Source organism: Bradysia coprophila, assembly GCF_014529535.1.
Source record: "Bradysia coprophila strain Holo2 chromosome IV unlocalized genomic scaffold, BU_Bcop_v1 contig_84, whole genome shotgun sequence".
Lineage (NCBI taxonomy): Eukaryota > Metazoa > Arthropoda > Insecta > Diptera > Sciaridae > Bradysia > Bradysia coprophila.
The window spans coordinates 5,775,423-5,790,094 of record NW_023503376.1 but is presented as its reverse complement, the minus strand read 5'-3'; the positions used below and the strand labels follow the sequence as shown (position 1 = coordinate 5,790,094).

Here is a 14,672-nt window from a genome sequence, read left to right as displayed (position 1 = left end):
CCTGCTGCAATGATTCATTACATTGTGGAACAATTTTGAAACTCGCAACTCACGCGTGTGTGTTTAAGCGCCTCGGTTTGAAAACTGTTATTTTGACGCGGGTAGTTACATACATCGCCTTCGGCTCGGATATGCAAACTCTACCCTTGTCAAAATAACAGTTTTTAAACCTTGACGCTTAGACACACACTTGTGAGTTGCTCGTATCTCAAAATTGTTCCCCCATGTAATGAATCATTTTCGCAGGGTGCACTGTAACCTACTATTATTAGACATGTGTCCGGTCTTGTGCAATAATTACACATCTAAAGTATGATAAAGGACATTTGTACCCGATGTCGTAAATAACCATTGTGCAACCGAGTGATAAAAATGTTTTTAGGCACTATAGTCACCTTAATTATGTTAGAAATTTGTTCTTCTATACGTTAAATTGAGGTATGTATAGATGTGTAGATTACATTTTTCTATATTTTCCCAAATTTTCTTGCTATTTTTCCAAATTAAGGAAAATCTGGAAAAATTTAAGAAAATATGGGAAAATTTAAGAAAATATGGGAAAATTTTGTTATTTTGAGGCTCAAACATCTATTACTGAACTGCATACAATAGATTTTCCGTATTTAAGTAGTTCTCTAAGTGATTTGCTAAAGCTCGAAACAGGTCAGAGCTACTGTATTTATGGAACCTGAACTGAAAATACATGAACCTGTTTGAACTAAAATATTGTTGTTGGGTGCTTCATGACCCAACGCCACCTAGAAATCGGCGTGCCTGCATAATCGACTCCGGTTGAAATCCTGTTACGCGTGCAGCAAAAAAAATCGTTAAAAATTTCAAACTTCAGTTTCAACTTCTTTGTGTATGTCTCCAAGTTGACTATTTATATAGAAATATCAAATTGAGATCAATTTTCTACTAAGTACTTTCTGAATAACCGTTGACAGTCATTGTGCTGTATAGTATTGATGATGTTCAATTTAATTGTCAGCCCCTCTCTCACGGTAAAGATTTCTCGTGTGCTTTTCCCGCAACACTTCGTTCCATATGGTTAAGACAGAAAGTGTAAATATTTTTCTAATTTCATAACATGTAATCCCCCTTTTGTTCACCTTTTCTTCGCCGATAAATTGGCTCAATTTATGTATTTACAAACAAAACTCAAAGGTAATATATACGGCTCGATATCGAAGTGCCATGTCAGCTGTTGTGTTTGTTTCTTAATAAGAGATTAAAATTCGTAGGCATCAAGACCTAATTTGGGAAATACAAGACATAATTTCAAAAAGTTGTGAAAGGTTCAAAGTACAACAATAAATGAAAAGACGGTGACGCAGAATGAAACTCACCCCGAAATTTCATCAATGTTTTTAATCTGATTAAAATATAAATTATATTACGTCTCTGCATACTCATGTACTCATGCGGTACACATTCTTAATTCAACATCATCTGCGGCCTGTGACCTTTTTACCACTAACTCAGTGGCTTATTTCGAATGCATGCTCAAATGTTTGTTGACGATGCAGTCAGTATTTTAATTTTCATAGTTTTGTATCAATGTTTACGACAGTCGAAACAACCAATAAACAAACGAAACCAACTTTATGAAACTAGAAAAGTTTGACGAATCGTTAGTTTTCACTAATTTTAATTAGATGATAACTGGTGCTATAAACCGAAAGACCAACAAATATCATGAAAGAACATCAGGCAATCGATACTGGTCTCATTAAACAACAGTTTTCTGTATTGTATAACATTCAAATTTATCGGTCTGCGTGTTTGGTACTGTACAGAATCTGATGCTAAATATTTCCACGGTTGGTTCTGACTAAAATACATCCGTTTAAAATCGAAGTTAAACACGAAAAAAGTTCTAAAATTTTACTTTTTCCTATTTTTGTTGATACTTTCAAAAACGACTTCGTACTTCGTAGTTCAGTAACTGAACTTCAGTTATTGTTTCAGGTTTCTTGTTCTCATGGATGGGAAATGAAGCTTTTTGTATGAAATTTTAAGCAAATAAATTCAACCCACATAGCTTCAACATTCAACAACTCTTACACGTGTGGAATGTTCACATTATACTCATATTTTGAACAGAACCACTTTTGCAGAGTTTGTGCATTTTAGACAAAAAATACCCGAAAATCCAAATATCACAGAAATTGATTACATTGTCAGAGTTACATCAGAAGAATCATATCTTCCACTATTGCTGGAGTCCCCAGAATCCTTTTGGTTTCACAGACGGCAAGCATATCATCAGTTCTACTCTATCGGATCTATTACTTCATTTTTGATCTAAGTATTTTCAAACGGATGGTTTCAAATCTTTTACTTCATTATTCTGAACAATTGAGCTTGTCGTTCATTTCTGCAGTCGGTGTCAACAACAGATGGTAGCCATCAGTACCGTATTGAAAGAAATCATTTTGCAACTAAAACTAAAATAGATCAGACACAATGCGCACACATATTGGTAAATTACCAGTTCTGTAAATGTTCAAGTTTCTTCAACAACAATAAATAATTTCAAATGATGGATAGCTAAGCCAATAGAACTTGAACGTTGATTTTGTTATTTTATTTATATGATGTTGCACTACACCGAGACGAGAACGACATTATAGTGTTTGGATAGAAAAATGAGTGTGTCGTTTATTAATAACTTCTCATTGAACTATTTGTTTCGATTATTTGTTTAAAACGTACGACGACGATTGAATGTGTGAATTATTCAATAAAATATTCTCAATTCCAACAAGATTTTTATCATGCAGACTGTAAATCCATTTCGTTGGAATTGGCTTTTATTTATTATTAATCTACAATTTTTAACGTTCATCGAACACGGATTTGAAAGTTTTTGTACAAAAATAAATTGGATTCAACAAACAAGAAACACATTTTTGCGGTGTGGTTATTCTTGTAAGTTGTAAGAGTTCACAGCAAGCAAGGTCTCCAGTGCCAGGGACTAAGTATTCATGATGAAGATAAAAGTAGAGAGACGAAAAATAGTACTGTACTGTCTTACTGGGACATATTTTGTTAACGGATATGGTTCTATTTCCAGCCGAAGACGAGGTATGCATCCCATATGCCTCAACAAAAAATTTCCCAGCAAGAAAGTACTGTACTTTGTTGTCTTATGACCAGAAAATGCAAAAAACAGGTTTTGAAAAGTACAATAATGACGCATTTTCTGGCCACAAGATAACAAAACTCATTTCCCAGTGACTGGTTAATGTAGTATTAACGCTAATGTCATTGAAGTAATGACTCATTTTCTGGGGTTTACTGAGTAAGTTACACATATCTCCATTTATTCAAAATTTGAATTTGACAGTTAATCGAAGCACGCATGACTTTCGGGAATAGTATGGATTCGAATCAGTCAGACTAAAAAAAACTCAGATTCAGAATCATTTCCAAAGTGATTCGCCTAGGAATTGTTTTAAACGAGCCATCAGAACAGTCGGAGCGTTTGCTGCGACTGAGCCCCGTACAAACCCGTATATCTATTGCGTACGTGACCCTAGTGCGTCTGTCACCCTACTTTGACCGTAAGCCTATGCGCCGGTTAAAGTAGTTAAAGTAAAATTATTATGTAATGTGTACATCTTAGAAATTGCGCATAGCGCAATTACGAAGCCCCGTACGAAGTTCCTTTCAAATAAAACAAAACTTTCAAATAGCCCTAAAATTTTAATTTATTGAGTATAAATACACATAGGCCTAGTATCGGCCTCAGTCCGAGGATCCAAATTTATTTTTTTTTCAACTACATTCTATTCGGCCTTTGATTACCTTCCAAATGAAACAAAAAATACGAAAAACGTATGAAATTTGCTCGAGTTATATGTAAAATACACATAGGGCCCTAGTAGCGGCCTTAGTCCGAGGACCCAAATTTAATTTTTTTCAATAACATTCTATTCGGCCTTTGATTACCTTCCAAATGAAACAAAAATTACGAAAAACGGATGAAATTTGCTCGAGTTATATGTAAAATACACATAGGGCCCTAGTAACGGCCTTAGTCAAAGGACCCAAATTTATTTTTTTTTTCAACAACATTCTATTCGGTGTTCGATTATCTTTCAAATGAAACAAAAATTACGAAAAACGGATGAAATTTACTCGAGTTGTATGTAAAATACACATAGGGCCCTAGTAGCGGCCTTAGTCAAAGGACCCAAATTTAATTTTTTTTTCAACAACATTCTATTCGGTGTTCGATTATCTTTCAAATGAAACAAAAATTACGAAAAACGGATGAAATTTACTCGAGTTGTATGTAAAATACCCATAGGGCCCTAGTAGCGGCCTTAGTCCGAGGACCCAAATTTAATTTTTTTTCAACAACATTCTATTCGGCCTTTGATTACCTTCCAAATGACACAAAAATTACGAAAAACGAATGAAATTTACTCGAGTTCAATGTAAAATACACATAGGGCCCTAATAGTGGCCTTAGTCCAAGGACCCAAATTTAATTTTTTTTCAACAACTTTCTATTCGGCGTTCGATTACCTTCCAAATGACACAAAAATTACGAAAAACGAATGAAATTTACTCGAGTTCTATGTAAAATACACATAGGGCCCTAGTAGTGGCCTTAGTCCAAGGACCCAAATTTAATTTTTTTTTTCAACAACTTTCTATTCGGCGTTCGATTACCTTCCAAATGACACAAAAATTACGAAAAACGAATGAAATTTACTCGAGTTGTATGTAAAATACACATAGGGCCCTAGTAGCGGCCTTAGTCCGAGGACCCAAATTTAATTTTTTTTTCAACAACATTCTATTCGGCCTTTGATTACCTTCCAAATGAAACAAAAATTACGAAAAACGGATGAAATTTGCTCGAGTTATATGTAAAATACACATAGGGCCCTAGTAGCGGCCTTAGTCCAAGGACCCAAATTTTTTTTTTCAACAACATTCTATTCGGTGTTCGATTATCTTTCAAATGAAACAAAAATTACGAAAAACATATGAAACTTACTCGAGTTATATGTAAAATACACATAGGGCCCTAGTAGCTTTTCACTTCTAAGGCCCTAACTCACGGTCCACTCACCCGATTTTAAAAAACTTTTTTTTCCTGGATTGGTATTGACAATACCTATCATTTGCCGTGTCATTTATTCATTTACATTTCCATCGTTTATTTTGCCATAAATATCACCAAAAGACCTTAAATCACTTAGGTGGGCCTAACTCACGAAGGGCCGACCCGAATATGCCCATCTTCGAACTTAGCCTCACTATTTTGACTATCTTTCAGAGAAAAAATTTTTTTTGAAATCGGATTTGATTTACTCAAGATATCGACGTGACGGACAGACGGACAGACGGACAGACGGCCCAAATTTTTATTGCGGATTCGTCATCTATGAACATAGGCAAACACTTTGCCCTTACCGTCTGCTTCGAATTCCATCAATTACACACGGCATCGTAATCCTATAAGCCCCTTCGTACTTCGTACGGGGCTAAAAATTGCCAATTACCAAGTACGAATTACCATCTAATTACCGAGCGTTGAGTGAGTTCAATATTTTATTATTTTATATTTGATGTAAATAAACAGCTGATCTGATCAGATGACCTTACACTGGTGGAAATATTGTCTGTTCTGTCATATCATTTTCTCGATTTTCTTGGAGTTAATAGCCAGGCCTGTCAATTTTTAACGTCAGAGTCTCCAACTACTTTTATCTATTGGTTGTTTAATTACATCCGACGCGGGAAATCATTAAAGCAACATGGTACCACATGTCCTACGTAACGGTTTACCAAGGCAAGGGGAGAAACTAGAAAATTCTGACAGAGCGAATTTCCTATTTTCCCCCGAGGGAAACACATAATTGTTCTTCCGTGTGTGGCGTGAATAGCCGTTTTTAGCCCCGTACGAAGTACGAAGGGGCTTATAGGATTACGATGCCGTGTGTAATTGATGGAATTCGAAGCAGACGGTAAGGGCAAAGTGTTTGCCTATGTTCATAGATAACGAATCCGCAATAAAAATTTTGTCTGTCCGTCTGTCCGTCTGTCCTTCTGTCCGTCTGTCCGTCTGTCCGTCTGTCCGTCTGTCACGTCAATATCTTATGTAAATCAAATCCGATTTCAAAAAAAAAAAATTTCCCTGAAAGGTAGTTGAAATAGTGAGGCTAAGTTCGAAGATGGGCGATTTTGGGTCGACCCCTCCAGAGCTGGGGCCCCATAGGTGCTTTAACGTTTTCCAAAGATTTCTCTGGCTATTTAAAGGCTAAAGGTAGGTCGGCCACATTTCAACATATTTCGTCTGTTTTAGCTTTATTAGATAGGTATTGACCGTACCAATCAGGGAAAAAAAAGTTTATGAAATTCGGTTTACCGGAGCGTGAGCTAGGTCTCTTGGAGTGAGCTTATATGTGGCTACTCGGCCGTACAGTGAAGGTGGTGTTTTTTGTTAATATCTCGAGTAAAATTTAACCGAATTTCATGCAATTTTTTTGTTTGAAAGGTATTATCGAATGTAAAGCAGTCGTTGTACTTTCCACCTCCTAACAAAATGGCCGTCGGCCGCCATTTTGGATTTTTGTAAAATCAATATAAATAGGTGAAAATGATAATTCCAAAATCACTGATCAGTGGGAAGTGTAGTTTGTGTTACTTTTGAAAGGAACGTCGTACGGGGCTTCGTAATTGCGCTATGCGCAATTTTTAAGACCTACACATTGCATAAGAATTTTACGACGTTTACGGGCGCAATAGGCTTACGGTAAGAGTAGGGCGACGGACGAAGTAGGGTCACGTGCGCAATAGATGTACGGGTTTGTACGGGGCTCAGTCGCAGCAAACGCTCCAACTGTTCTGACGGCTCGTTTTATCCACGAAACATCAATTTGTTTCACCATTTTTCAAAATCATAACAAAGTTGTAAAGAGAAAGAACTCTTGTTCGTCACGTGGAAAAAACCAGAGGTGAGAAATAGTTATTTCTGCAACTGCGCTGCGAAAACTCAACTTTTTCATGTGTGATTTGGGTGACGATCGAAGGATCTTTTTTTCTCTGGTTTTCTATGTTTTACTTTTCACTATTTGTGAAATGGATTTTGATATATGCTTTACATTCGACTTTGATCGAAAACACGACTTTTATTCGAATTCACATATTTAGAAAATGTCAAAATGTTCCCCGCTAACACATAGGGATTAAATATTGGAAATTGCTCACCTAGAGTTAACAAACTGGAAAGCACCGTGTTTATGATACAAATTCGTCATATAGGTTTGTTCCAAGGCCATATGAATTGTCAAATTTCATCCACAGAACCATAACCTCAATAATATCTCTGTGTAAATCGCGTAGGCGTCGTTGCTCTATTTGTATGAAATATCACGTAAGCGACGTTGCTACGGACGAAATTGTCGTTGTTCGGGTTGTCAAAGTTCGTGTTTACAGTTACTTGGAACAAACCTATTGTAAGACATAGCAAATTGAGAGACTTCTCTCTCTCTCTCTCTTCAAAAACGAACGCTGTCAAGAATCGTTGTCGTGTTGTTGCAATATTTTTGTGTGTTCCTAAAGTGATCGACATATTTTGTGTTTGTTTGGTGCTTAGTTTCGGATTAAATTGATAATTTTTGGTGTTTTTTTCGTGATTTTCGATGAAAGGCGAATGTAAAAGCCATTAAATGACTCGGGCCGAAAAACGATTTTTAAAAATTCAAGGTGTGTGTGTGAGCTGAGAGGGTATTGTTTATTATAACATGAGAATGCAAAGTTGTGAACCGATGTTTACCGAGGTTCACAATCGCATTCGAATGTTACAATACCCTCTCAGCTCTCACACACACACCTTGAATTTTTAAAAATCGTTTTTCGACTCATGTGATTTAAATAACTACAGTGAACGACATCTCAAATGTCTCACTGTCAAATTTTTCTGAGAATTTTATTGTGTCATTGCAAATTCACAATGACATTCTCTGAAAAAAATGACAGTGAGACATTTGAGATGTCGTTCACTGTATTATACAACCGAGAGTTAAATGCTCTGTTAGGCACTAGATGTGTAGATTGCCACTCGAAGCCGTAGGCCGATGACAATACACATCGTGTGCCTAAAAAAGCATTTATCATCGAGTTGTATACGTTTTTCGCAATAAAGGCAACGGAAAGTCCTACTTTATGTCACTTGTTGCGAAAATATTTTTATTTTTTTTAATGTCTTGGCCATAAATTTCAGAATTTTTCTCGTAATTTTGGCCATCTATTTTGAACGGTCACCTCGTTCGGCCTACAACTCACAAAATTCTACCGTCCACGACAGATACGTAAATAAATATTTTAGACCGCCTAGTACAATGACTATATTATTGGTAAACTCATTACCACTGAACACAGCAAACAATCTTAAGTTAGCTTAGCTCTAGGTGATTTTTCTACTCATTTGTTCATCCTTACTCATTCATTACTCATTGCATTGCGAAGAAATGTTCTACGTGATTTCACAAACGTTTCACCGAAACATGAAAAACGTACAACCAACACGTGCACGAACACGTTACTGTACTTATTTTTAGCCACTCAAAAATGTTTTCGGGTCGTAAGAAACCGTACCGAGAGATTTGTCGAATTTCTGTTCATTATTTTGGTTTTGAAAGATAGCAAAATTCTGATATAACATGCTCTACACCACTGTACATTCCGTCCACACATCAATGCAAAAATGAAAAGATAAAGAGAACAACTTGTAGGACTTGTGTGTATATGTGTGTATGATGAGTATGTCCACAGAGTATATGCATTTCGCCAATAATGATAATTTGTGTTTAGTTGATTTTTGATCGTTGGCCTAGTTGGTTGGTTGTTGAAGTTGCTGCGTAATTAAAGAATCGATCAGTCGATCATTCGATTTCGATATTGTGCTGTTCAAAAAACCGATAGAATTCAATTTGTGATTGTCCAATTTCAATCATAAAATAGACGGATTGTAATAGCTGAACTGCATCAATATGGATAATTTAATTAATTGTAAGTTTTCGTTTTTACCGCAAAAACAGTATAACCATGCATGCCATTGATTTCAATAACAGCATATTATGCAATCCAATCAACCGTTTGAACTTCGAACCACCTTTTTGTTGTTGATTTTGTATGCGTTGTGCTGTTATAATACAGTTTGGCGATGCTGGGCTATAGAAATTTTATTACAATTTTGGGAAAAAAGGAGAAAAAAATTCCATTGACTGTGTATGGAACGGCTAGAGTGCACACTCCGTGTCAGCTGCAAATTGTGTGCATTTACCATCAGACTTTATGATGTTAAATGTTCGCCCAATTCAGAACACTTTTTGGTTCGATTTTCGTTATTGTTGTAGTGCAATGTGCACTCGCTGCTGAATACAAGAGCGTTCAAGAGATTAAAGTGTAATTCGATTTTTATGGAATTTTGATCGAAATTGGATTTTTCAGTCAATTTTCGAATGTTTGGTTTTGTGTATTATTACTGTGGATATTCAGATCGATGCAAAAAAACGACTTATTGCTTGATATATCGCCTAACATATCGTTTTTGTTCTTTGTCGTGTCAAAAACAAAAGAGAATTTAGGCGATAAATGAAGCTAACGTGCTTTTTACATTGCTATGGCCAATCAGCAGTTAGAATTCGATTATGAAATTCTTCAATTCCAAGTATCAGCCGAACAAACGTTTTATGTCAGGGCCTATTTTCAGGATTTTTTTTCGAGAGTTTTGGAAATTTCGATCATTTTGGGAATTTTCCAGATTTTTCAAGAATTTAAATTTTTGAAAATTCTTTAATTTAACCTGTTGCACTTCTATTGAGAACAATAGAAACCATAACGTTTCGGCATGTCTGGCACGAGTGTCACTCGTTATAGTCGCGCAAAAGGTTAAGAATTTTGAGCATTTTCAAAAATTTCGAGAATTTTCAAGAATCAATTTCACGAGAAAAGGTCTTGTATGTCCGCACATTTTCTATATAAACAACCCCTATCAAAAGGGCGAACAGATACGGTGTCCAACTCAAAATTACAATTAAAATGAAAAAACATGTTTTTGGTAGGCAGGCCCGAATTGGCCATATTGGACCCAATGTGCTCCACAGAATTTATACGAATTGAACCCGAAGTGCCAATAAATAGCTGATGATTAGAAACCAATTTTTTCTCGTTTCGAAAAACAGTTTTGTTTGAAATGCGACACATAGTACCTTTAGGGGTCGTCCAAAGCCTTTAAATTAATTTTTTGTCCCATAAAAACGATCCATAATAATAGTTTGTCATTTGTTTCCCATTCGTTTCAGCACCATCTTCTGCATCACCATCTCAACTGAGTCTTCTCGATCTTAATGACTACTGCTTTTTGGATATATTCGCCCACCTCAACGTAAACGATCTGATTCTGGCCAGTACACTTTGTAAGCGATTAGAATACAATGCTCATCGACTATTTCCGCATCGGCTACAGTTGTGGACGGATATTTGTGACGACGTTGAAACGGCAGATTTTCTACTATCAAAAGTCGGTCGATTCATTACTGAAATCGAGATCAACGGTGATGGTGAGCCGGGTATTTCAATTCAGGAGACAATGGAATTGCTTCGGAGGAATTGTAAATATTTGGAGAAAGTCGTGCTGCACCATACCGTTCCCAATGATTTGTTACAGCTACCAACGAACCTCAAACACATTTCGATAAAATTCCCAGAAAATTGGACTCCGACCGAGGGATTTATGGAAAAATTGAAAAGTTTCAATAATCTGGAATCGTTGACGCTGAACTTCAAACATTTTACCGAAATCGACAGTGGTTTTCTGAGCGAACTACCACCGTTAAAGGAATTAAGATTGAAAAATTGTGCAGTCGAGCCAATGCACCTACAAACGTGCCTGGCAAATTCAAAAACCGAATTGGAATCGCTGACTATGCGGAAATGCTTTGCAGAATTTCCCGACATTTTGATCGAGAGTGTCGATCAATTGGTTAAATTGAACGAACTGGAATGTCAGTTCAACTGTGCACCGGCGAACTTCAGCCCATTTAGCCTGTTCAACCGACTGACTTCATTAAAATTGACGAATGCTTCCGCATCCATTGACGTTGACAAATTGTTTGGCGCGTTGATCAACCACAACAAGATCCAGACGCTGTCAATGTGTTCGATTGATATCGATAACAGCCTGCCACTGAATGTTAAAACCGTGAAGCAATTACATCGCTTGACAAATCTTCGCCGGTTGGATCTCTACGAAACCGACTTTGTGAACGACGCATTTCTAATGGAAATTACGAAAGGCAAGTCGTTGACTCATTTGCGTTACAAACAGTCATACCGACCGATGTTGAGCTTGGAAGCAGTACTGGACTGCATTGCGTTGAATGGACCAAAACTGCAGAAGGTTAGCTACATTGTTTACCACGATGCCAGTCAAGTGAATCAGGACAGTGAGCAGAAGAAGGAACTGCTCAACGCCTTCCGCAAAACCGATACGTTCAAACGAGTCACTCAATGCAAGGAAAACATTTCGAACAAATTGACGTCGGTCGAGTTTTTGTTTTAGAAAATTATTTTATTGAAACTTCTACCATAATGACTGAGCTTCATGAGCTGCTAATATTCCAATTGACTGAGCTGCTAATTGTACTTTGTCCCAAGCAACCACCGATTGTTTTCAAATAAATTTTGTTTTAGTTTTCTAAGTGCATCGATGTAGTTTCAATTAAAAACTACCTTGGCATGCACATGCCGACAAGGAAGCCCCGATAACTTTTGGATGCAAATTTCTCTTACGACTCTGACCAATCAACAAAAATTTGTCTCCTTTTACCAGCGGTAAGTTTTCTTAATTTTCTGGCGAGGGATTCTTCTGAAAAACAGAAGACCGAAATCGGACGCATCGGACCAGAAGCCAAAACCACTTTCAAAAAAATTCTTCGAAGCTTTTGTGGCTGGTATGAGGTCATCAAAAATCGAAAACTTCACTTTTCTTACAAAAATTTCTCCAGTTACACGAGCCGTATAGGATCGTGTGGGGTGTCATTAGAAAGGTAATTGCATGTACTTTCAGGGAAAGTAGAGCTTACGGAAGGCTGGTAGCATCTTCGATTCGATATAAGCACTTAAATATTTCAACTGCTCATAACTAGTCGTAGATGCTTCCGAACCCCAATAAGACCCTATTTTCCCTGAAAGTACATAAAACTACCTTTCTAATGACACCCCACACAACCATGCCTGTGTACCTCGAGAAATTTCTGTAAAAAAAGTGTAAGTCGGTTGAAAACTTCAACTGTACATATCTCAGTGTAGACCCAATAAGACCCTATTTGCCCCGTAAGCACATGCAATTACGTTTCTAATGACACCCCACACGACCCTGTACGGCTCGTGTAACTGCAGAAATTTTTGTAAGAAAAGTGCCGGTTTTTGATGACCTCATACCAGCCACAAAAGCTTCGAAGAATGTTTAGCCCCGTACGAAGTACGAAGGGGCTTATAGGATTACGATGCCGTGTGTAATTGATGGAATTCGAAGCAGACGGTAAGGGCAAAGTGTTTGCCTATGATCATAGATGACGAATCCGCAATAAAAATTTGGGCCGTCTGTCCGTCTCTCTGTCACGTCGATATCTTGAGTAAATCAAATCCGATTAAAAAAAAAAAATCCCTGAAAGATAGTTAAAATAGTGAGGCTAAGTTCGAAGATGGGCATATTCGGGTCGGCCCTTCGTGATTTAGGGCCACCTAAGTGATTTAAAGTCTTTTGGTGATATTTATGGCAAAATAAACGATGTAAACGGCAAATGATAGGTATTGTCAATACCAATCCAGGAAAAAATAGTTTTTTAAAATCGGGTGAGTGGACCGTGAGTTAGGGCCTTAGAAGTGAAAAGCTACTAGGGCCCTATGTGAATTTTACATAGAACTCAAGTAAATTTCATTCGTTTTTCGTAATTTTTGTGTCATTTGGACGGCAATCAAAGGCCGAATAGAATGTTGTTGAAAAAAAATTAAATTTGGGTCCTCGGACTAAGGCCGCTACTAGGGCCCTATGCGTATTTTACATACAACTCGAGTAAATTTCATCCGTTTTTCGTAATTTTTGTTTCATTTGGAAGGTAATCAAAGGCCGAATAGAATGTTGTTGAAAAAAAATTAAATTTGGGTCCTCGGACTAAGGCCGCTACTAGGGCCCTATGTGTATTTTACATACAACTCGAGTAAATTTCATCCGTTTGTCGTAATTTTTGTTTCATTTGGAAGGTAATCAAAGGCCGAATAGATTGTTGTTGAAAAAAATTAAATTTGGGTCCTCGGACTAAGGCCGCTACTAGGGCCCTGTGTGTATTTTACACATAACTCGAGCAAATTTCATCCGTTTTTCGTAATTTTTGTTTCATTTGGAAGGTAATCAAAGGCCGAATAGAATGTAGTTGAAAAAAAATGGGATCCTCGGACTGAGGCTGATACTAGGCCCTATGTGTATTTATACTCAATAAATTAAAATTTTAGGGCTATTTGAAATTTTTGTTTGCGCTATGCGCAATTTCTAAGATGTACACATTACATAATAATTTTACTTTAACTACTTTAACCGGCGCATAGGCTTACGGTCAAAGTAGGGTGACAGACGCACTAGGGTCACGTACGCAATAGATATACGGGTTTGTACGGGGCTCAGTCGCAGCAAACGCTCCGACTGTTCTGATGGCTCGTTTTGAAAGTGGTTTTGGCTTCTGGGGTCGAATACCTTACTGGGCACATATAAAAAATTCCAATAAAAAATGCGTCCGATTTCGGCCTTCTGTTTTTCATAAGAATCCCTCGGCATACGATAGTCGACTGTTCAGTAAAAGGATCGCGGATCGCTTTTCTCTCGGTAAATTTTGATAGGAAATGGGAAAAAAATGGAATTTCCAACAAGAGCGATGTTTGCGACCAGAACAAAGCGTGTTGTGTTGTGTCTCCACGAAACGAAAACATCGATTCGCCATATCATTTTTGGAAACATTAAACAAAGTGACAGTTCAAACGAGAAAACTTCTATTTTCTCCCTATGACATGGGGTGGAAAATACTACACTTTTCTCGCTAGAAATGTCATTCGACTAGTGCCGCATGAAATAGTTATTTGTGTATCTGTTTTGGACGATTGGTTTTAGGCAATTTCGCGAGTTGTAGCCCGAACGAAGTGAGGGCTACATGCGAAAGTGCCTAAAATCAATCGTCCAAAACAGATACTCAAAAAAATTTTCATGTAAGGGGTCGAAAACCTGAGAAAAATATCGAAACTCCCTCATTTTCGGCCCCGACACATGAAAAATCCATTTCGATATCCCGAAATGATGCTAAAAAAGCTTCTGTGAGTTATGCTAGAGTGGCAGCAGTTCCCTTCACCCTGCAACATGCATTATAATATTACAGCCGCTCAAAAGAAAATATTATTCCACAAACAACAACTCTATCCTATCTCCCATGTTTGTACAAATTCCAAAACACTTCGTTCCATGTTTACCTCAAAAAGTTTTCCCATTTCCAACCAGTCGCGATTTTATGCGGGTAACATTTGCCGACGAACGACGCACCACCATCCAGTTTGTTCCCATCAATCAATTGATTTAAATACTGAGACAGAAATTATTG

General features: G+C 37.2%; 1 protein-coding gene across 1 annotated transcript; it reads left to right on the top strand.

Annotated features, from left to right (window-relative positions):
• Positions 1 to 8,826: 8,826 nt before the first annotated feature.
• LOC119072863 lies at positions 8,827 to 11,738 on the top strand. Its single transcript, XM_037178170.1, has 2 exons — positions 8,827 to 9,036; positions 10,332 to 11,738. Exons 1-2 carry the CDS (start codon positions 9,018 to 9,020, stop codon positions 11,588 to 11,590), a joined length of 1,278 nt encoding a protein of 425 aa, XP_037034065.1. The 5' UTR covers positions 8,827 to 9,017; the 3' UTR covers positions 11,591 to 11,738.
• Positions 11,739 to 14,672: the final 2,934 nt, after the last annotated feature.